At 40.0% G+C, this 24,524-nt stretch overlaps 1 protein-coding gene across 1 annotated transcript in view; it reads right to left on the reverse strand.

Moving 5' to 3' along the window:
• Positions 1 to 24,524, reverse strand: part of MGAT4D (MGAT4 family member D) — a 147,371-nt gene that overhangs the window by 80,477 nt on the left and 42,370 nt on the right. Inside the window, exons 2-3 of the mRNA XM_073642043.1 lie at positions 13,654 to 13,815; positions 9,267 to 9,410 (exon numbers count right to left, since the gene is read on the reverse strand). Coding sequence (XP_073498144.1) covers positions 9,267 to 9,410; positions 13,654 to 13,815 — 306 coding nt within the window. The remainder of the gene's footprint in view (positions 1 to 9,266; positions 9,411 to 13,653; positions 13,816 to 24,524) is intronic.

Below are 24,524 nucleotides of genomic sequence, written 5' to 3' on the forward strand. Positions count from 1 at the left end.
AAAACACGAAAGTCATTATGTCAGTAAATTAGAATAATTGACAAAAAACACCTACAAAGGGTTCCTAAGTGATTAAAAGGGTCCCTTAGTCTGTTTCAGTAGGCTCCACAATCATGGGGAAGACGGCTGACTTGACAGATCTCCAGAAGGCAGTCATTGAAACACCTCACAAGGAGGGTTAAGCCACAAAATGTAATTGCTAAAGAAGCTGGCTGTTCACAGAGTGCTGTATTCAAGCATATTAATGGAAAGTTGAGTGGAAGGAAAAAGTGTGGTAGAAAAAGGTGCACAAGCAACTGGGATAACCGCAGCCTTGAAAGGATTGTTAAGCAAAGGCCATTCAAAAATTTGGGGGAGATTCACAAGGAGTGGACTGCTGCTGGAGTCATTGCTTCAAGAGGCACCACACACAGACGTATCCAGGACATGGGCTACAGGTGTCGCATTCCTTGTGTCAAGCCACTCATGACCAATAGACAACGCCAGAAGCGTCTTACCTGGGCCAAGGAGAAAAAGACCTGGACTGTTGCTCAGTGGTCCAAGGTGTTGTTTTCAGATGAAAGTAAATTTTGCATTTCATTTGGAAATCTAGGTCCCAGAGTCTGGAGGAAGAGTGGAGAGGCACACAATCCAAGCCGCTTGAGGTCTAGTGTGAAATTTCCACAATCACTGATGGTTTGGGGAGCCAAGTCATCTGCTGGTGTAGGTCCACTGTGTTTTATCAAGACCAAAGTCAGCACAGCCATCTACAAGGAAATTTTAGAGCACTTCATGCTTCCCTCTGCCGACAAGCTTTTTGGAGATGGAAATTTCATTCTCCAGCAGGACTTGGCACCTGTCCACACTGCCAAAAGTACCAATACCTGGTTTAAAAAGAACAGCATCACTGTGCTAGATTGGCAGCAAACTCGCCTGACCTTAACCCCATAGAGAATGTACAGGGTATTGTCAAGAGGAGGATTAGAGACACCAGACCCAACAATGCAGACGAGCTGAAGGCTGCTATCAAAGCAACCTGGGCTTCCATAACACCTCAGCAGTGGCACAGGCTGATCACCTCCATGCCACGCCGCATTGATGCAGTAATTGATGCAAAAGGAGCCCCGACCAAGTATTGAGTGCATTTACTGAACATACATTTCAGTAGGCCAAAATTTTGGATTTTAAAAACATTTTTCAAGCTGTTATAAAGTATTCTAATTTACTGAGATAATGACTTTTGCGTCTTCATTGGGTGTAAGCCATAATCATCAACATTAACAGAAATAAACACTTGAAATACATCACTCTGTTTGTAATGAGTCTATATAATATACGAGTTTCATTTTTTATACTGAAGAACTGAAATAAAATTAACTTTTCGATGATATTCTAATTTTGTGAGATGCACCTGTATTTGCCTATAGTTAATGGCTGTTTTGCAGAAAAGAATATTTACATCAATACATATGAAAAACATGACACTATTTAATGCTATATCTTTAGCGGCTCTTTGCTCCGAATACTTATAAAAAGGGTTGTCCAATAAAACATACCATTTCTGACATTTATGGCATTTCTGGTAGCTAGAATGCCCCTTTAATATGACAACCCTTTGTTGTTGACCAGTCTGCATCATGATTTATTATGTTATCAGTTTCAGTAAGAGTTGGTAATGACGATGTAATGAAATGTACCACTGCATCATGGATGCCTTCTAGAACTCCATGAAAGTTGAAAACAACACAAAGGGTGCTGTAATTTTACCTAAATTTGTTGCCACCCACCTTTCCAATAACAGATATAGCTAAGAAACAAGTGTGAAGAGTGTAGTAAATGCCTTCACACAAGGCCAGTCCTCTGTATGCCGTCACATGACGCACATCGGGGTTAATTTACTCAAACTGTTAAGCAAAAATTGAAGTGATACTCTATGTCTCATGGTGCCTGGTTACACTTGTCTGTCAACAGTAGAACTCAAGGTACATTGTATTCCTCAATGTGGCTACACCCTCCTCCCTTCCCCCCCAGGGAAACAAAGGAAAAAGCATCATCTACTTGGGACAGTATGTTCTCCCCATGTTCATATGGGTTATCGTAGGGTACTCCCATTTACTTGTACTCTCCACAAAACATACTGCTAAGGGAGAACCAACTTTCTGTGCAATAGAGTAATTATACTGTGAGCACCACGCGCTGCACAATATGTAGGTGCTATACAAGTAACAAATAACATTTTTCCAGTTTCCTTCTGTCCATGTGTGGGACTTTCTGTATGCTTCTGAAACACATACTACGGTAAGTTCTTTTTTCGGTTTACTCGTATCATTATCCTATAAAAAAAAAAAAGTACAGTGTCGACCAAAAGTTTTGCATTTTTTTTTAAAAGTGTGGTTACTTCTATCTGGTTGTTGTGATGCCATTTCCCTGGTGATGAATTGAAAGTGCATAAAGTTGCCATCATGAAAGACCTTCATTTTAATAAAAAAGGCTTTTGAATATAGGTATGGTCATTTAATTAAAGAAAACTGACTGCCAAAAGTTTTGCACATACTATTTTGACAGCTTTAATACATGTGAGGAATGCCTAATAGGTATTCCTCACATGTATTAAAGCTGTCAAACAGTCACAAATTATGCACACGGAGTGACTCAAACATAACATTCAAGCACGCCGAAGATGCTCAGAAAACAGCTGAGCATGCTCACCGAAAGGGTTAACAGAACACGCTCGCTCATCACTAGCAGCTACCTCTTTTTGGCTTTTGCTTGACTTCACTCTCAGACATCTGGTGATAAATTTAGCTTGGTCTTTGCCATATTTTAACCTAAAAATGCACACATAAAAATTTTTAAAAAAATTTAGGTAAAATTTGACTGACCATGACAAAATATGCAAAACATTTGGCCCAGCAAATGTTGAAAACTAACACATAAAGGGATGAAACAATGTCAAGTACAATTTTCGTCCTCAGGCTATGTGCCCACGTAGCGTTTTTGCAGCGTTTTTAATGCCACGAAAACGCTTGTAAAACAGTCTGCCATGCAAAGCAATGTGAATTCGGATGTGCTGTGCACATGATGCGCTAATTAGGGCGCCGAATTCACATTGCGTTGCAAAACGCAGCATGACCATTTCTACCGCGATTACACTGCAAATTCGCGGCCATTGAGGAACATTGAAACGCAGCAAACCCGCAGGTATATGTGGATTTGCTGCGTTTCAATTAAATTCAATGGCCACGAATTTGCAGCGTAATCGCGGTGCGTGTGGTACCCAGGATGAAGAGGAGACTACAACTGCTCTTCATCCCGGCTACCACGCGGTGAAAAAAAGAAATTAAAAAGTTAAAAATAAAAAAACCTGTATACTCACCTCTCCGGTCTGTTCCCGGCGGCGTCTTATCTCCTCGGCGTCCCGCGGTGTACTTGCAGGACCTGCGGTGACGTCATTTAGTCAGCTGATAGTCACGCGACCGCTGACGTCGGCGGTCAGGTGATGGTCGCGTGACCATCAGCTGACTAAATGACGTCACCGCAGGTCCTGCCAGTACACGGCGGGAAGCCGAGGAGAGAGGACGCCGCCGGGAGGAGACCGGAGAGGTGAGTATACAGGTTTTTTTTATTTTTAACTTTTTAATTCTTTTTTTTTTATTTTTTTTATTTTTTTACTTTAGATGCAGCATTTAAAGCATCTAAGTTGGTCACACAATATAAATCCATGCCGGTTGCATGGATTTATGTTGTGTGACCAACTTGTCAAGCACTTTTCCAAGAGATGCTAAAAATCGCTTGGAAAAAACGCATGCGAAAACGCATGCAAAAACGCTGAAAAAATGCTTCTCTCTGGCAGAAAAAACGCATGTAAATCTGCATGTGTTTTTTTCTGCCAGAGAGGCGCAAAAACGCTCTGCATCAAATCTGCTACGTGGGCACATAGCCTCATAGCTGACAACCATTTGCTTCTGACTTACTAAAATCACCAGGAAAATGGCATCACAACAACCAGACAGAAGTAATCACACTTTTAAAAAAAAATTCAAAACTTTTGGTCACAGCTGAATGTTCATACAGGGAGAAGACAAAGATACGAACGCATCATGTGGATAATACTTTTTTCAGCAGCAATATAGAATTTAACTACTAAATCCACCATGATGACAAACACCATGCATGCTATCTCAGACTTGCGCAATACGCTCAGCCTTGCCTTGTGGTTTATTAACTGTTTCAAGCAGATAACTGAAAACCAGGATCATCTAAATCCTGACTCAAAGCCTTGTGACCACAATGCTGTCATCATGGTTCATCTGCACTCACTGCTCTTCATTGCCCTGTACTCAGCAATAATGTACATAGCTAAGAACTTTCCTATGACAGGTATCACCACCATCAGCACTCAAGATATAGCTAGCTATTCAAGTACCAGGTTATATATTCACTTCTTTTTTCTTGAGACATTATTAAAAGGAGTTAACTGGGTAAATGTTACCATTTTTAAGTATTTTCTCCATCTGATAAGTGTTTTTCTTTCCGCTCACAGAAGGACAAGCAGGCATAAATGAATGAGCTGCAGAAGGTGTCAAATATTTGTGAAGCTAACATTACTAAGATTGGGTAGGCAGTGATTAATGGAAGCAGGACCAATGGTATGGTGGCATTATGTTTTAGGGTAAGTTTGAACTAAGTTTTAAATTAACCGCGGTCACCATGTTTGTTGGTCACCCTGTTTGTGAACTACGATAAATTGAGATAATACAATGTATTCTCTAGTATTTACTGTTCTCAGAATTACACAAGCAGTCCTTGTGGTGTTTGTTGAGACAAACCCAAGAGTGAGTCCAAGTAAAACGTTATCAGTGGAGTTGAGCAAAAAGATTGGTTCTGTCTGGAATCTAGTCTTCCATGGTAGCCGATACAGGACAGTCTTTATTTCTGCGTCTAGCACTAGGTTTTGCCATGAAGGACAAAAGCGGATGCCAGATCAGCAAATCTTATCCTCAGCCCTAATTATCAAGCTTTGTAATTTTTCTTTCTATTCGATTCGCTTCTGGCCTCAAAAAATGCAAGTGTGAATCCAGTTTTAAAGCAGATCTGTCACCAAACTTCACAACATGAACGCATACACATGTAAGTACACACAGACTAGACAGCAAAACTGCAAATGGCTCATTCAGCTAATGCAGCTAGTATATCTACTGAGAAAGTCTGTGCAGAATGGCTGTATGATCCGTAGAAATAAATGAGTATTTTAGGAGTCCAGCTAAAAAGTACAAGAGCTTATGAGTCCCAATACATTCACCCACTCAGCCGGACTCCCAGCTTCTCTTCAGACGCAGGACTTAATACACCGGATATTCACACTCTGATAACGATTTTCAAAGTAAGTACACCAACCTCATCAGGTCTAACAGATCTTTTTAACAAGTACTGCAGTGTTGTAAAATCAGGTTACCGATCTGGTTTTAACAATTGGTAGGAGGATAGGAGGAGTAGTCTGCGCACTTTTGGTTCACCTGATGAAGAAGTTGGTTCAACTTTCAAACGCGTTGAGAGTAAACAGCATGGTCTAATCCCTCATCACACCCTATGGATTTCTTGAATCTAGCACAGCAGCGCAGATTATTACGCCCATTCTCCTACCAATTGTTCTACACAGCGGGATTTCCCAACCTGATTGTACTGCAGCAGCTGTCACTCCTTGATTCCTCAGTTGTGGGTTAAACAACCCCAAAAGGTGAGCAATTCCTATACCTCTCACCCAGACCAATTTCTAAACCGGATAAGACCCTATTGCACTTTGAGTCTCCCCTTCTTTCTATCAATCAGGTGTTGACATACCAGTAATCCCAACTTTTCAACTTACTTAACTAATATATTGTAGAATGAGAGCTGCCAGGCACTTCATTCTTGCTGCCTAAAGAAGCATTTTTCTAGTAATGTAATTAAGTCCACAACTACAGGACTCCATGTCCTCCAACCTCTTTGTACAATATTTTCCTTTCTTATTACATCTTCATTATATAAAGTAATAAATGCAAATTAAATATCAGGATGAGGTTGAGACAAATTCATACAAATACATATGGAGCCTCGTAGATTCTATAATGCACAATCATAACTTACAAGAAACTTTGGAAGGAAATTAAACCTTTAATGGGGTTATCCACTACTTCAGGTCTTTCAATGCTCGTGAGACATTATTGTGTCATGTGAGCGCTGCAGACAATCCGCAGCCACTAATGGACTGCAGCACTCACACCTCTCTGAAATGTATGCGTTCCTTTCAAGCAATGTATGAAAGAAGCAGCCCAGTAGTGACCGCTGATCTGCTTCAGCGTTGCGAGATCCGGCACAAACTTCGCTGGAACGATGTCGTGCAGTAGGAAAACATAAGGGTTTTTTATTTTACTTGGGGACTACAGCATTTAAGAAGAGGTTGACCAAGTAGTAGCCGACAGCTTTAAGTATGAACCACAGCTTGGTTTTTAGGGGTGCAGGGATTTTTTTTTTTTTTTCGTTTCTATAACTTTTTTATTAACCTAATCGTATGAAGGACTTTTTTGTGGGGCAAGCCCCAGCGCAGCACACTGCCCAAAATTAAGGTGGTCTGAACAGGCCCTAATTGTAATAGTACAGCTCTGTGTAAGAATGAGTAAAAACCTATATAAAACTTGCTATAGAGTGCAATTAAAAATGATCTAACGATTTTCTCTGGTCGCCATCTAGTAGCATCTGATCTGGGAAAGAAAAGGTTGTATATTTAAAATCATACTAGATCCTTATTTCCCCATGACACCTGCCATTGAGGGAGAGTTAGGCCATCCCTTCCCTCCTATACACATTAGTTAGCCATCTGGTTGCCCAATTCTAATGTTTATGAATAGCTTAATCAGATAATTAAAGAATCTGTATCGTGCTTTCTTCTAAATAACAAGACATCATCTGAAGCCTTAGTAAAACTCATCTGCAATCCCAAACATTAAATTTTCTGGAGCCTCAGATTCGTTTATAGCCATTTCAATGAGGACAGTTCATTAATTAAGAATTCATCCATTATCAGGTGGGAAAAAGATTTAAATTCTGCTTTTTCAGTGGAAGATTGGGATGATGCTATGAGTCTGACTTACGCCTCAAATATATCCATGTCCTTACATGAAACATACTTTAAGACTCTTTCCAGATGGTACTTCACTCAGGTAAGACTCGCACACATTGATCCAAACAATACCTCTCTATGTTGGAGGAATTGTGGCTTACAAGGAAGCCTTGTACATATGTTTAGGGAATGTCATAAAGTACAAAAACAATGGAAACAAATTTCTAAACTGATTAATAAATTGAACAGTAAACCAATAATTTGGTCACCACAAATGGCACTGTAGTCATTAAATATGGAACATATAGACCCTTCAATAAAACCTCTCATCATACATGTGTTACTAGTGGTTAAAAACTCTATAGCATATAATTGGAAAGAAGCAAACCCTCCTCTTTATCCAGTAATAGATGAAAGAATTAATTTACATAAATCTTTCAAATTCAGGTTTGCAATTAATAATGACAATTAGGTCAAATGTTCAAAAAAATGGAACTGCTGGTCTAATCATTTTCCTGATGTAAATTGATTGATACTAATGTTCAAAACATTCATTATTACAAGCTAATCAAATAATATTGGACTATTATAATTAATAACTTTGTGTATAGCTTCCTATTATAAGGATTTTGTTGTTAACTTGTGATTATTTCGTGTTCATTTTATAATCCTACTTACCAATTAGAGTTCTTTGCCCTAGATACCCTTCTTTCCCTGTACTCTTCCCTTCCCAACTTCCTGCCTCCCCTCCAAGCATACCCATATGTTTTATATTTAATGATAAAAAGTTAATCAAAATAATTGGAAAATGAATAGCTTAATCAGAAACAAGCTCCTTCAACCCCCCCCCCCCTGCAAGGTGACCAACTATAAATCCTGGTCTTGTCCCCAGCACAAACAGCTGACATGACCAGGGATGCAGCCAACCAGGCATCATTATTCCTACAGCAGCCATTGCAGATTAAAAGTAAGGTTACAGGATGGCCAAGTAGATAAATGGCTGTTCGTACAATACAAGGAGGCTTAAGTCCACAGAACAGAATCTGCCTGTACAGAGTGAAGGACCACATCTACAGAGAATATGACCATTGGTTGTTCTTTCTAACACATCATCCTCTTTACATCTACGACAAGCAGGGGTATTCGCGGTCGCAGAGAGTGAGACCAGAGCCTACTTCAGCTGGATGTGAGTCAACTGAAGCGTACTGAAGTGCAGGGACCCACCGCCTCCCTGTGCTGCAATACACGCCACCGGCCAACCAAAAGCTGGCAGCTGACATAGGCGTGGCAGCCATTGGTGTCTCACGGCAGTGACGTCATGTGTCGCCATAGCAGGCACGCCGATGTCTGCTGCAGGCCTCTGATTGGCCGGGTGCGTGTATTGCAGAGCTGGGAGCCGGAGTGTTCCTGCACTTCAGTACGCTTCAGCTGACTGAGTCCTTGGAAGCTCATCCAGCTAAAGTAGATGCTGTGGTCGGAAGAGAAGGGCGAAGAGGATGCCGTATGTTGAGGGAGGGGAGGAAGAATTTTTTTCTTTTACTTTTTCCTTGATGCAGAATGGGGAACATATATACCAGAAAGGGGCCTAGGATGGGAGACCTATATACCAGGAAGGGGCCCAGGATTGGCGATATCTATACCAGGAATGGGGGACATAAATACCTGGAAGGAGCCTAGGATGAACTGACATATATACCTGGAAGGAGCCCAGGATGGGGGACATTAGTACAGGATGGGGTACATTACTACATAATGAAAGGGCGGGGGAGAACATGCATGTCTTTATAGCTTTTAGAATGCTACATACATCTAACCAACATGTAGGGGGAGCCAGGTCCAAATTTGGCACCGGTGCCCATCAGATTCCCGCTGATGACAAACATAAGCAACATCAAGCCAAAGTAGTTCCTTTCATAGAATTATTTGGCAAAGATAATGGTCATACTCCTCAGAAGATTTCAATGAGCCATTTATAATTTATATGGAATCTGACCACTCATGCAGTTTCAATACAAACCTTTTCAGAAACCAATTAAAAACATAAAATATTGTTGTAAAATGAAAAACATAGAAATACTCTTTTTAAAAGCTGGGTAATTTGTTCTATAAGCACTATTATGTCATCTGGACAAATCCATAGATTAGATTAAACTTTTCACTTGCAAAAAGGTGTAATAGATTTTCTTACCTCCTGTCCTTCCATGCCCATAATGAACAATGGGCTGCAGGCTGTCTTCATGTCCCAACAAATGAGGCAGAAACATGTATATATTTGTAAACTGGATGGGGAGTTTTCTGGTCATATTCATCACCCTCCATTTTATCTCCTCAACTGTAAGTATGAAGAGAAAAAAAGTGTGAACAAATAGGAAATGGATATCTTCATCTGAGAAAGACAGACAGACAGACAGACAGACAGACAGACAGACAGAGAGACAGACAGACAGACAGACAGACAGACAGACAGACAGACAGACAGACAGACAGACAGACAGAGAGACAGAGAGACAGAGAGACAGAGAGACAGAGAGACAGAGAGACAGAGAGACAGAGAGACAGAGAGACAGAGAGACAGAGAGACAGAGAGACAGAGAGACAGAGAGACAGAGAGACAGAGAGACAGAGAGACAGAGAGACAGAGAGACAGAGAGATAGAGAGATAGAGAGATAGAGAGATAGAGAGATAGAGAGATAGAGAGATAGAGAGATAGAGAGATAGAGAGATAGAGAGATAGAGAGATAGAGAGACAGAGAGACAGAGAGACAGAGAGACAGAGAGACAGAGAGACAGAGAGACAGAGAGATAGAGAGATATATATATTATATATATATACAGTACAGACCAAAAGTCTGGACACGCCTCATTTAAAGATTTTTCTGTATTTTCATGACTATGAAAATTGTACATTCACACTGAAGGCATCAAAACTATGAATTAACACATGTGGAATTATATACTTAACAAAAAAGTGTGAAACAACTGAAAATATGTCTTATATTCTAGGTTCTTCAAAGTAGCCACCTTTTGCTTTGATGACTGCTTTGCGCACTCTCTGCATTCTCTTGATGAGCTTCAAGAGGTAGTCACCGGAAATTGTCTTCCAACAATCTTGAAGGAGTTTCTAGAGATGCTTAGCACTTGTTGGCCCTTTTGCCTTCACTCTGCAGTCCAGCTCACCCCAAACCATCTCGATTGGGTTCAGGTCTGGTGACTGTGGAGGCCAGGTCATCTGGCGTAGCACCCCATCACTCTCCTTGGTCAAATAGTCCTTACACAGCCTGGAGGTGTGTTTGGGGTCATTGTCCTGTTGAAAAATAAATGATGGTCCAACTAAACGCAAACCGGATGGAATAGCATGCCGCTGCAAGATGCTGTGGTAGCCATGCTGGTTCAGTATGCCTTCAATTTTGAATAAATCCCCAACAGTGTCACCAGCAAAGCACCATCACACCTCCTCCTCCATGCTTCACGGTGGGAACCAAGCATGTAGAGTCCATCTGTTCACCTTTTCTGTGTCGCACAAAGACACGGTGGTTGGAACCAAAGATCTCAAATTTGGACCAAAGCACAGATTTCCACTGGTCTAATGTCCATTCTTTGTGTTCTTTAGCCCAAAAAAGTCTCTTCTGCTTGTTGCCTGTCCTTAGCAGTGGTTTCCTATCAGCTATTTTACCATGAAGGCCTGCTGCACAAAGTCTCCTCTTAACAGTTGTTGAAGAGATGTGTCTGCTGCTAGAACTCTGTGTGGCATTGACCTGGTCTCTAATCTGAGCTGCTGTTAAGCTGCGATTTCTGAGGCTGGTGACTCGGATAAACTTATCCTCAGAAGCAGAGGTGACTCTTGGTCTTCCTTTCCTGGGGCGGTCCCTATGTGAGCCAGTTTCTTTGTAGCACTTGATGGTTTTTGCAACGGCACTTGGGGACACTTTCAAAGTTTGCCCAATTTTTCAGACTGACTGACCTTCATTTCTTAAAGTAATGATGGCCACTCGTTTTTCTTTACTTAGAATTTGTATTATAGCAAGAAAAAAGCAGCTAACAGTCTATTCAGTAGGACTATCAGCTGTGTCTCCACCAGACTTCTGCACAACACAACTGATGGTCCCAACCCCATTTATAAGGCAAGAAATCCCACTTAATAAACCTGACAGGGCACACCTGTGAAGTGAAAACCATTTTCGGTGACTACCTCTTGAAGCTCATCAAGAGAATGCCAAGAGTGTGCAAAGCAGTCATCAAAGCAAAAGGTGGCTACTTTGAAGAACCTAGAATATAAGACATATTTTCAGTTGTTTCACACTTTTTTGTTAAGTATATAATTCCACATGTGTTAATTCATAGTTTTGATGCCTTCAATGTGAATGTACAATTTTCAAAGTCATGAAAAGACATAAAAATCTTTAAATGAGAAGGTGTGTCCAAACTTTTGGTCTGTACTAATATATATATATATATATATATATACACATACATACACATATACAGTTAGGTCCATACATATTTGGACAGAGACAACATTTTTCTAATTTTGCTTCTAGACATTACCACAATGAATTTTAAACAAAACAATTCAGATGCAGTTGAAGTTCAGACTTTCATTTGAGGGTGTCCACATTAAAATTGGATGAAGGGTTTAGCAGTTTCAGCTCCTTAACATGTGCCACCCTGTTTTTAAAGGGACCAAAAGTAATTGGACAATTGACTCCAAGGCTATTTCATGGACAGGTGTGGGCAATCCCTTTGTTAGGTCATTCTCAATTAAGCAGATAAAAGGCCTGGAGTTCATTTGAGGTGTGGTGCTTGCATTTGGAAGGTTTTGCTGTGAAGTAAACATGCGGTCAAAGGAGCTCTCCATGCAGGTGAAACAAGCCATCCTTAAGCAAAAACAGAAAAATCCCATCCGAGAAATTGGTACAATATTAGGAGTGGCAAAATCTACAGTTTGGTACATCCTGAGAAAGAAAGAAAGCACTGGTGAACTCGTCAATGCAAAAAGACCTGGGCGCCCACGGAAGACAACAGTGGTGGATGATAGCAGAATAATCTCCATGGTGAAGAGAAGCCCCTTCATAACAGCCAACCAAGTGAACAACACTCTCCAGGAGGTAGGCGTATCAATATCCAAATCTACCATAAAGAGAAAACTGCATGAAAGTAAATACAGAGGGTTCACTGCACGGTGCAAGCCACTCATAAGCATCAAGAATAAAAAGGCTAGACTGGACTTTGCTAAAAAACATCTAAAAAAAGCAAGCACAGTTCTGGAAGAACATTCTTTGGACAGATGAAACCAAGATCAACCTCTACCAGAATGGTGGAAAGAGAAAAGTATGGTGAAGGCGTGGTACAGCTCATGATCCAAAGCATACCACATCATCTGTAAAACACGGCGGAGGCAGTGTGATGGCTTGGGCATGCATGGCTGCCAGTGGCACTGGGTCACTAGTGTTTATTGATGATGTGACACAGGACAGAAGCAGCCAAATGAATTCTGATGTATTCAGAGCCATACTGTGTGCTCAGATCCAGCCAAATGCTGCCAAACTGATTGGTCGTAGATTCATACTACAGATGGACGATGACCTAAAACATAAAGCCAAAGCAACCCAGGAGTTTATTAAAGCAAAAAAGTGGAATATTCTTGAATGGCCAAGTCAGTCACCTGATCTCAACCCAATTGAGCATGCATTTCACTTGTTTAAGACTAAACTTCAGACAGAAAGGCCCACAAACAAACAGCAACTGAAAACCACCACAGTGAAGGCCTGGCAGAGCATCAAAAAGGAAGAAACAGCTTCTGGTGATGTCCATGAGTTCAAGACTTCAGGCAGTCATTGCCAACAAAGGGTTTTCAACCAAGTACTAGAAATTAAATAATTGTAAATAAAATGTTCATTTGTCCAATTACTTTTGGTCCCTTTAAAAACAGGGTGGCACATGTTAAGGAGCTGAAACTCCTAAACCCTTCATCCAATTTTAATGTGGATACCCTCAAATGAAAGCTGAAAGTCTGAACTTCAACTGCATCTGAATTGTTTTGTTTAAAATTCATTGTGGTAATGTCTAGAACCAAAATTAGAAAAATGTTGTCTCTGTCCAAATATATATGGACCTAACTGTAATAAATAAAATTATATATTATATATATATATATATATATATATATATATATATATATATATATATATATATATATATATATATATATAAAAATTATTATTATTTTTTTTTTCCCATTCTTCTATTCTTTACATGATTAAGCAGCAGAGATTTATTCAAGGACAGCTGCAGATGCATTAGAAACCACAGTCTGACATATGATAATTTTGTGAGCATGCTTTGTTTCGTGTTCAGGGGTGCCCATTACCTATTGTAGGACTAGAGTAAATTTTAGCACAAATCTGAACCTGCTCTTAGCCTTCTGGACATGAATATTAAAACAAAAACAAATTTGTTAAGAGACATGAGCCTCTTAATAAATTTGGCAAAATGTAATCTAATATACTTTAGTGTATTTTATCAAATATTGTTTAGGAAGAAAGTCACCATTTCGGAGTCCTCACTGTATCAATACCTGTATGATTTTCAAATGCGTTTCTCTTCTCTGCCACTGCCCGTTTAATCTCATCTAGAACTGTGCTTAGATCTTGAGATCGCTTCAGATTTTCTTGTTCTGCGAGGAAGAGTCTTTGTTGTAACTCTAAAAACTGCTTTTCATACGACTCCATGCCATATTCTGTAAAATAAGAGAAAAATCTCAATAAACAAATCAAATGTTACAGAAATGTTACTACAGTGCTGCTCACCATTATTGGCACCCCTTCATTTTTTTCATAGACTGTACAATATCTTCAGTAATGATGAGCGATTGTGCTAGTTTAACCCTTTAAACGAGCACGCTCTGGTACTCGTCGAGTAGTTTCGGTGTGCTCGGCATTTCTCTAACAGCCGCCGCGGCTGCATGTGTCACATCTGTTAGACAGCTGTGACACAACAGGCTATCCCTGCATGTGTTAAAGCTGTGTAACAGATGTGAGACATGCAGCCACAGCGGCTGTTAGAGAAATGTCGAGCACACCGAAACTACTAGGCGAATACCCAAGCATGCTCGTTTAAAGGGTTAAATGAGCACGCTCGCTCATCACTAATCTTCAGAAATAAATGGAAATGTCCAAGAGTTAAATCCTCTGGATTTTTTAAATTAGTGGTCCAAAGTAATACAACAATAAAACATTGTTTTTCAACTTCCATGTTGCAAAGAAAAAAACAGAATAAGCACCATGTGCAGCAATAAAGACACCCCTAATTAATACTTGGTTGGACACCCTTTGGCATTGATGACAGCCTCCAAATTGTTTCTTGTAGCCATCTATAAGCTTCTTGCACTTCTCAGTTGGAATTTTCTCCCACGCTTCCTTTGCAGCTTGTTCAAGCTCTTAAATATTTACAGGGTTCTTTTTCCCAATGGCAGATTTCAGCTCACCCCAAAGATTTTCAGTGGGTTTGAGGTCAGGACTCATTGCTGGCCATTTTAAAACGGTCCATTTTTTCTTTTTCAACCATTCCTGTGTACTTTTGGATGTGTGCTTTGGGTCATTGTCTTGCTGGAAGACTCATGATCTTCGACTCAAACCAAGTTTTCTTAGACTGGGTAGGACATTTCGCTCTAAAATCTTTTGATAATTCCCTAATTTCATGATTCCTGTGATACAGTAAAGGCTTCTAGTACCAGACGCAGCAAAGCAACCTCACAGCATTATGGATCCTACACCAAGCTTAACTGTTGGAAAGGTGCTCTTTTCCTTATAAGCTTCATTGCGCCGACTGTAAACAAACTGTTGCGTTGCATTGGCAAAAAGCCCTATTTTTGTTTCATCTGTCCACAGAACATTTTCCCAGAAGGATTGTGGTTTCTCAAGGTTCTATTTGGCAAACATCAGTTGTTCCTTTTTAGGTCTTTTCTTCAGCAATCGTTTCTTCCTTGGCCTTAGCCCATAAAGCTCTGCTTGGTTTAGTGTGCGGCGTATGGTACTTGTTGAAACCATGACCCCAGACTGTTCCAGTTTAGCCTTCAGGTCTTTGGATGTTTGCCATGGTGTTTTTTTCCACCATTCGTACCAACCTTCGAAGACATTGCTTGTCAATTTTCCGCTTCCCCCGACGTCCAGGGAGGTTCTTGATGGTTCCATGCTTGGCAAACATCTTAATAACATTGCGCACTGTTGAAATTGAGATACCAAGGTCTTTAGAGATGGCCTTATACCCTTTGGAAGTCTTGTGTTTGCGAATAATAGCAGTTCTGATGTCCTCAGACAGCTCCTTTGTCTTCACCATTGTGACAAAGGAACAGGGCCCACTGTGTGGCTCTTTAAAACAGTGAAGTAATTCATTGGCTAATTCATGTAATATAGGCACCTACAATTAATCACAGAAGAATCTTTTGTGATATACCACAGGCAAGTCAAAATGTGCTTTCATACTAAATTAATGTTAAGGGTACCAATACCAGTGACACGGCAAGCTTTAGGTTTTTCTATTTTTCCCTCCCATTGTTTTGGTTTTAAAATTATCGTTTATCATTTGCCCTTCTGTATTTAACATGAGTGCTCTATGCAAAAAAACCCTATTTCACTTGATTCATTTTGTTCAGGAGATATTCCACTTCATGTACTTAAACTTCATGGGTGCCAATAACAATGAGCAGGACTATACTAGTCTTATTTTTCTTTGTTACAGATTTGAAAACATGTTTGTCTCAGAATGTAGTAAAGAATTTACTTGTTCTCAATTTGTCAAAAAATAAAAAATGTACTGTTATAAAAACCTAATGCAAAAAGCTATAAATTTTGAAAAAAAAAAAAAAAAAAAAGAAGTAGGTGCACCTGGACAGATATGACTAGAACTAGCCCATTTGTTCAATGGTCAGTCAGCTGGAGGAAGCTGAGCAGAGTTTCTTATGTTGGAGCTGGAGAGAAACAAGACAGAACTTCTTTGAGAAGAGACTGCACAGGCAGTGTGCACCAAACTGCATGCATCAGTGCACGTGACCTAATTGGGAGACTATGTCAGCCATGTCTGAAGCAGACAGGTCTATATTGTTTAGTTAATGCCTGGACAAGGCTAGGGATTTTATGGTTATGGTTTTGCTTCGGTACTATGCAACCAGTGGAGATAGACTTTATTGAATTTAAGATATACAAATTTTGTGTTCCAAGCGGTTATTCGAGAGAGTCTGTACTGTACTGTATGTATGTACACACACATACAGTACAGACCAAAAGTTTGGACACACCTTCTCATTTAAAGATTTTTCTGTATTTTCATGTCTATGAAAATTGTACATTAACACTGAAGGCATCAAAACTATGAATTAACACATGTGGAATTATATACCTAACAAAAAAAGTGTGAAACAACTGAAAATATGTCTTATATTCTAGGTTCTTCAAAGTAGCCACCTTTTGCTTTGATGACTGCTTTGCACACTCTTGGCATTCTCTTGATGAGCTTCAAGAGGTAGTCACCGGAAATGGTTTTCACTTCACAGGTGTGCCCTGTTAGGTTTAATAAGTGGGATTTCTTGCCTTATAAATGGGTTGGGACCATCAGTTGTGTTGTGCAGAAGTCAGGTGGATACACAGCTGATAGTCCTACTGAATAGACTGTTAGAATTTGTATAATGGCAAGAAAAAAGCAGCTAAGTAAAGAAAAACGAGTGGCCATCATTACTTTAAGAGATGAAGGTCAGTCAATCAGAAAAATTGGGCAAACTTTGAAAGTGTCCCCAAGTGCAGTTGCAAAACCCATCAAGCACTACAAAGAAACTGGCTCACATGAGGACCGCCCCAGGAAAGGAAGACCAAGAGTCACCTCTGCTTCTGAGGATAAGTTTATCTGAGTCACCAGCCTCAGAAATCGCAGGTTAACAGCAGCTCAGATTAGAGACCATGTCAATGCTACACAGAGTTCTAGCAGCAGACACATCTCTACAACAACTGTTAAGAGGAGACTTTGTGCAGCAGGCCTTCATGGTAAAATAGCTGTTAGGAAACCACTGCTAAGGACAGGCAACAAGCAGAAGAGACTTGTTTGGGCTAAAGAACACAAGGAATGGACATTAGACCAGTGGAAATCTGTGCTTTGGTCCAAATTTGAAATCTTTGGTTCCAATCACTGTCTTTGTGCGACGTAGAAAAGGTGAACGGATGGACTCTACATGCCTGGTTCCCACCGTGAAGCATGGAGGACTAGGTGTGATGGTGCTTTGCTGGTGACACTGTTGGGGATTTATTCAAAATTGAAAGCATACTGAACCAGCATGGCTACCACAGCATCTTGCAGCGGCATGCTATTCCATCCGGTTTGCGTTTAGTTGGACCATCATTTATTTTTCAACAGGACAATGACCACAAACACACCTCCAGGCTGTGTAAGGGCTATTTGACCAAGAAAGAGAGTGATTGGGTGCTACGCCAGATGACCTGGCCTCCACAGTCACCAGACCTGAACCCAATCGAGATGGTTTGGGGTGAGCTGGACCGCAGACTGAAGGCAAAAGGGCGAACAAGTGCTAAGCATCTCTGGGAACTCCTTCAAGATTGTTGGAAGACCATTTCCGGTGACTACCTCTTGAAGCTCATCAAGAGAATGCCAAGAGTGTGCAAAGCAGTCATCAAAGCAAAAAGGTGGCTACTTTGAAGAACTTAGAATATAAGACATATTTTCAGTTGTTTCACACTTTTTTGTTAAGTATATAATTCCACATGTATTAATTCATAGTTTTGACGCCTTCAGTGTGAATGTACAATTTTCATAGTCATGAAAATACAGAAAAATCTTTAAATGAGGTTTAAATGTTATATATAACACACACATTGAAATTGCAACACCAAGAGGAAAGAAAAACTGTAAACAAAATTTTTAACACATCTGGATGTGTCCTGATCAACTATGAGCACCACACACAGTAATTGGAACATCAAAAAGGAAAAGTCAGGGAATTCTTGAAATCACAGGATCGTGTTAAGGATATGCAAATGATACAAAAAATAGACCGAAGATTTTCAAAACATTTTGATTTATTTAGCACTAAGTATGAGCGCCACATGCAGAAATAAATACACTTACATGAGGTTATTAATGGTTGTCTGAGGAATGTTCTGCCATGCTGAATGCACTTGGGCACACAAATCATCAAGATCCGCTGATGGCAGTTTCCTTTGTAATTGCCGACCAATGTCGTCCTAGATGCTTGGAGGCAAGTCCAGAGATGTGAGAAGAAGTGGTGTTGAGAAACGGCTCCTAGGACACTTTCACGTGAAGTCAATTGAACACCTCTAGCTGCATGTCTGGAGTGCAGCTCAATGTAAGGCAAACGCCTTCTGATGGCTTATGTAGACACTGTTTGATGCCTTAGGATTGATATGTGACTTTTGTCTAATTTCACTTATAGTACAGAATGGATCACTACACACCATTCTTCGAATTGGACAAGACAATGTTGGCAACGCAATGAAGAGGACTTCATAAGGGAACTTTACACTGGTCCTACTCCCGGGATTATGGTATAGGATGGCATAATGTACGGTAGCTGGACCCTTCCAGTCTCCATTCCAGGTACATAAACAGCTCAGGATTGCAATGATTTGGTCGTAGAACTAGTGGTACGGCCTTTTATCCAAAGTGTCCCAAGAGCCGTCTTTACAACAGAACAGCTCCAGGCCGCATGTTGCTTTTGCTACTGTGAGCAGCCTGCATGACCTAAATGAGCTACCATGGCCTGCAGTATCTCCAGACTTGTCTCCTATCAAGCACACCTGAAACATCATTGGTTGGCAATTGTAAAGGGATCTGCCAGCATCAGACAATCCTCAGACAACCATTAATAACCGCACTGATAGCAGCTGAGGCATATATGTGCTTGTATGTCCGCACATGGCGCTCATACTTTACACTGAATAAATTAAGATGTTTTAAACGCTTTGATTTGATTTTTTATCATTCGCATATCATTAACATGCCTATCAATCCTGTGATTTCCGTAAATCCATGACTATTCCCTTCTTGGTGTTTCAATTTCAACGTTGAGGCGTGTACATATATCATCATATGCAATATAAAATGACACTTTCAATATATTCATGGGTGATGTGTTTCACCTGGGTCACTCCCCATGCTGGTGGTATATTGAAGTGGTGGTAGTCGGCAAACAGGGCTATGCCCAACAGGTTAGAGACCCACTGAGATGTTCTCTAAATTGATCAAAATGTTAACTAAAAACCTTGTGTTCAGTTTTAGAAATTTTGCTTATTAAATTAATGTATAATATTTGGATGTGTGGTCCATACCTTTATTTCTATAATTATGACAATTTCATCAGAAGTTCACTTTTTAATTAAATTTGTTGCATTTTACTACATCAGATTTTGATCAAGACTGGAGTATAAAAAAAATCCAGTTTTGATTAATTATTCTCCAAAATCGAGCAGATGATTTTTGTACCTTTCAGTGACTCTATATACTACAGAACCCATTTTTATGCTGGCGGCTCCATATATTACAGGAATAGCTTTATATAGCGTGTTTAGAAGATCTGGCATCATCTACAATGACAAGGACTGACTGTCTGAACAAGTAGGACGAGGGCTATGAATTAGAAATGCACGACTGCAGAACAAAATTAGGCCCCACATATCACAAAAAAAGCTGCAAAAACTATTTGAATATCCAAACGAGAAAAAACAGCTGCTTAAACCGCATGTACGAAAGTGGGCCTAGTCAGGATTGGGGGAAAATGTCCTGGTCTTAAATTTGTTAAACATTTTAAAACATAAAAAAATAGCAAAAAAAAAATCTTAAACTGTGGGTAATTTCCTGATTACTCATTCCCTTTAATGTGCCTTTTACAGGAGGTAATGATTGACAGAATGATTGATTGTTTACACCGGGCAATAATTAGAAATAAACAGCCCCTGTGATCTAACAATACACAATTAATGCTTAAAAATTCATTTGTCGGCAGTGTATCCTCTTGTATAAAGAGCGGATGTGCTGCCCATAACAATGTAGACGGTCACGTGCGATTAACGGTTAATACAAAACACTCAATGATTGAAACCTGTAAATTCCAAAGCAACCTGCTGCTATACCACTGATAGGTGCTTTGAAGACATTCGGTTTCAGGTTTGCATTCCCTTAATGTGTACTGTACAGTGCACGTTCTTATAGATACTAAACATTTGATGCTAATTTTAGGCAGTTTTTTAAAATAGATGTTAAAGGAAATGAACACCTGCAAATGAAAAACCTGACTTCTGAATATGAAAGGAACGTTGGTACACACATTTTGTTAAGTGCCTTCCAATTTCCCATCATGGCAATCCATAAACATAATGGTTTCAATGTAATCCTCTATTAGAAGATCTCATTAGTGACCAGCTAATGTTTTCTGGCCGGCTGTAAATAGTACTCTAGAGATATCCATTCAACCAGATATGCTTCATACACTGCATTAGGTTTCAACAAACAGAAAAAAAAAATCTTTCCAAAAACATATTTTATCTTAAATTGGAGGTCCAATTCCATAAATAAGAAGATTTCAATGTGAGCAATTATCTATTTTACCTGTATCTTACCTTTTACAAGTGATTTAGGTATAGCCCCTTTGACAATGCCTTTACAAATGTTTCCTTTATTCTTGAAGCACCACTCTAGCGGGGTTTTTTTCTCAGCGCTGGAGTGGCATTTTAAATCTAAGCCCCCTGCCCCCGGTCATATACTCACCCTTCGGCGTCATAGTTTTTTCAGTGCCACTGGCCGAAAGTCAGAAGCTACAGTGAGGAAAATAAGTATTTGATACACTGCCGATTTTCCTACCTACAAAGAATGGAGAGGTCTGTAATTTTTATCATAGATACACTTCAACTGTGAGAGACGGAATCTAAAAATAAAAAACAGAAAATCACATTGTATGATTTTTAAATAATTAAATTGCATTTTATTGCATGTAATAAGTATTTGATCACCTACCAACCAGCAAGAATTCTGTCTCTCACAGACCTGTTAGATTTTCTTTAAGAAGTCCTTCTACTCTGCACTCATTACCTGTATTAATTGCACCTGTTTGAACTGGTTACCTGTATAAAAAGACACCTGTCCACACACAATCAATCACACTCCAACCTCTCCACCATGGCCAAGACCAAAAAGCTGTCTAAGGACACAAGGGACAAAATTGTAGACCTGCACAAGGCTGGGATTGGCTACAGGACAATAGGCAAGCAGCTTGGTGAGAAGGCAACAACTGTTGGCACAATTATTAGAAAATGAAAGAAACACAAGATGACTATCAATCTTCCTTGGTCTGAGGCTTCATGCAAGATCTCACCTCGTGGGGTAAGGATGATTCTGAGAAAGGTCAGGAATTAGTCCAGAACTACATGGAATGACCTGGTCAATGACCTGAAGAGATCTGGGACCACAGTGTCAAACATTACCATTAGTCACACACTATGCCGTCATGGATTAAAACCCTGCAGGGCACGCAATGTCACCCTGCTCACACCAGCACATGTCCAGACCCGTTTGAAGTCCATCAATGACCATCTGCATGATCCAGAGGAGGCATGGGAGAAGGTCATTGGTCAGATGAGACCAAAATAGAACTTTTTAGTATTGACTCCACTCGTCGTGTTTAGAGGAAGAAGAAGGAGGAGTACAACCTCAAGAAAACAGTCCCAACTGTGAAGCATGGTGGGGGAAACATCATACTTTGGGGGTGCTTTTCTGTAAAGGGGACAGGATGTCTTCATTGTATTGAAGGAAGGATGAATGGGGTCATGTATCGCGAGTTTTTGGCCAACAACCTCTTTCCCTCAGTAAGAGCATTGAAGATGGGTCGTGGCTGGGTCTTCCAGCAGGACAATGACCTGAAACACACAGCCAGGACAACTAAGAAGTGCCTCCGTAAGAAGCATTTCAAGGTCCTGTTCCTTGAGTGGCCTAGCCAGTCTCCAAACGTGAACCCAATAGAAAATCTTTGAAGGGAGCTGAAACTCAATGTTGCCCAGTGACAGCCCCAAAACCTGAAAGATCTGGAGATCTGTATGGAGTAGTGGGCCAAAATCCCTGCTGCAGTATGTGCAAACTTGGTCAAGAACTACACGAAACGTCTGACCTCTGTATTTGCAAACAAAGGTTTCTGTACCAAAATATTAAGTTCTGTTTTTCTATTGTATCAAATACTTATTTCATGCAATAAAATGTAAATTAATTATGTAAAAATCATAAAAAACAAACAAACAGAAAATCACATTGTATTTTTAAGATTCTGTCTCTCACAGTTGAAGTGTACCTACAATAAAAATTACAGACCTCTCCATTCTTTGTAGGAGGGAAAACTTGCAAAATTGGCAGTGTATCAAATATTTATTTTCCCCACTGTACGTCACACGCTCTCAATACAAGTCTATAAGAGCCAGAATGAGGCTCTCAGACGTAATGAAAAGTGACCTCCGCGCAGCTCCATGAAACACTGGATCTGCAGGCAGGTCACTTTTTGCCAGAGACCGACAGGAGCGATGCGGGAAATGGATGAAGGCGGCAGCAGGTGAGTATCAGACAAGGGGCAGGGGACTTGCATTTAAAGCACTACTCCAGCGGTGCAATTAAAAAAAAAACAAAAAAAAACGCTGGAGTGGTGCTTTAACACACACACAAATGTATTCTTACATATAGCCTATAATGGACAACAAAGGTAGTAGTACTAGAGTAGACCAGTAGTGTTGTATAAGCTGGACCTATAGACTGCATATATACACATATTTGTGTGTGACAGCTGTGCTTGGCTGGTTTGGTTCACAAAATCACTTCCTTCTAGAAAAGGAAAGTAATGCCAGGACTGGTATAGAAATGGCGAATGTCCCAAATTTCTATGCTCAATTTTTTTGTTGTGCAAAAATTTTAAAGGTGTTCAGAATTCTAGCGAAAGCACCTTAATGAATCGGGCCCATAGTATTTTGATCAGCCGATGCAGACATCTTCCAACTACAACACTTTTCATACTATACATTTTTTTTTCCATTTTATACTTCACAATGTAGACATTCAGAATATAAAACTATATCTTAATAATAAGTGTTATTATTAGAGGTGAGCAAAAAGATTTGTTGTAGCCAGCTCCGATTTCGGGTCTAGTCCCTTGCTGCAGGCAGGCTTCACTTCTGTGGCTGATATCCTCGGCTCAGTATTTCATGGGCATCGCAGTAACTTTCTTGTCCCTGTGATGCACAACATTACGTCGGGGTTAAATTGGGTATCATGAATCTTTTTGCTTATCTCTAATTAGTTTGCATATATATATATATATATATATATATATATATATATATATATATATATATATATATATATATATATATATATATATATATATATATATATATATATATATATATATATATATATATTGCCAACATATTCCGCAGGCTTTACAGACATTGTCATCACTTATTGTTCCCACTGCGTTTGACAATCTAAATTTCCTATCAGTATGTCTTTGGCGTTTGTGAAGAAACCAGAGTACCTGGAAGAAACCAGAGTACCTGGAAGAAACCCACACAAACACAGGGAGAACATACAATTTTTGAAGGGGTGGATAGTCCGTTATAGAGTTATGTTTTCCTTGCTTGCATGTAATGTGTTTGAGGGTTATCACATCAGAAACTTTGTCTACATGCCCTGGCAGGTCACAAGAATGTCATCACGGATGTCCCCTAGTTAACAACATTTCCCTTTTAGCCAGGAGGGGTTGAAACTACAAACAAAAAAAATAAATCATCTCCCACTCTGGTTATCATTAAAGAGGGTGTCCACTATTCTGGCAACCCCTTCTCAATCCCTGTTCTCCCCAGTAAAACAACAACACCTACTACTCACCTCTGGTGCCAACTCCGTATCCAGCAGTGATGTCACTGGCACCCCCAGGGCTAGTGTGAGATTGTTATGTCACGCGATCTCTGAGGCCAATCGGCATTCACTTCAATCTCCTTTCCTATTGACATAATTTAAATCCGGAGGGAGTGACAGCAGCTGCAGCCCTGACTTCCTCCGGATGTCTGATTTGAGGAGAGAGTGAAGTCCCAGGAGAGCCAGTGCCAACACCGCTTGAATGGCGCCGGAGGTGAGCAGAAGATGTTATTTTATAATGGGGAACATGGTGATTGAGAACGAGTTGCCTGAGTATTGGACGACCCTTTTACTTAAATTTGTTTCAATTTTAATTGAGTTTCATATAATACTATACTTCATGTAAAATCAGCCGCCATAACATTGACAACTAATTCCTGGGACAACTTTAGTCTGTGAAGAGGATTTTCAGTTGCAGCCACCACTAGGAGGCGCTTACCAAAGATACATTTATACAGCTGCAACTGAACTCCATGTTAA

The sequence above is a fragment of the Phyllobates terribilis genome, unplaced genomic scaffold (assembly GCF_046119375.1).
Source record: "Phyllobates terribilis strain yellow unplaced genomic scaffold, ASM4611937v1 Scaffold_1__5_contigs__length_1240528914, whole genome shotgun sequence".
In the NCBI taxonomy this organism is placed as follows: domain Eukaryota; kingdom Metazoa; phylum Chordata; class Amphibia; order Anura; family Dendrobatidae; genus Phyllobates; species Phyllobates terribilis.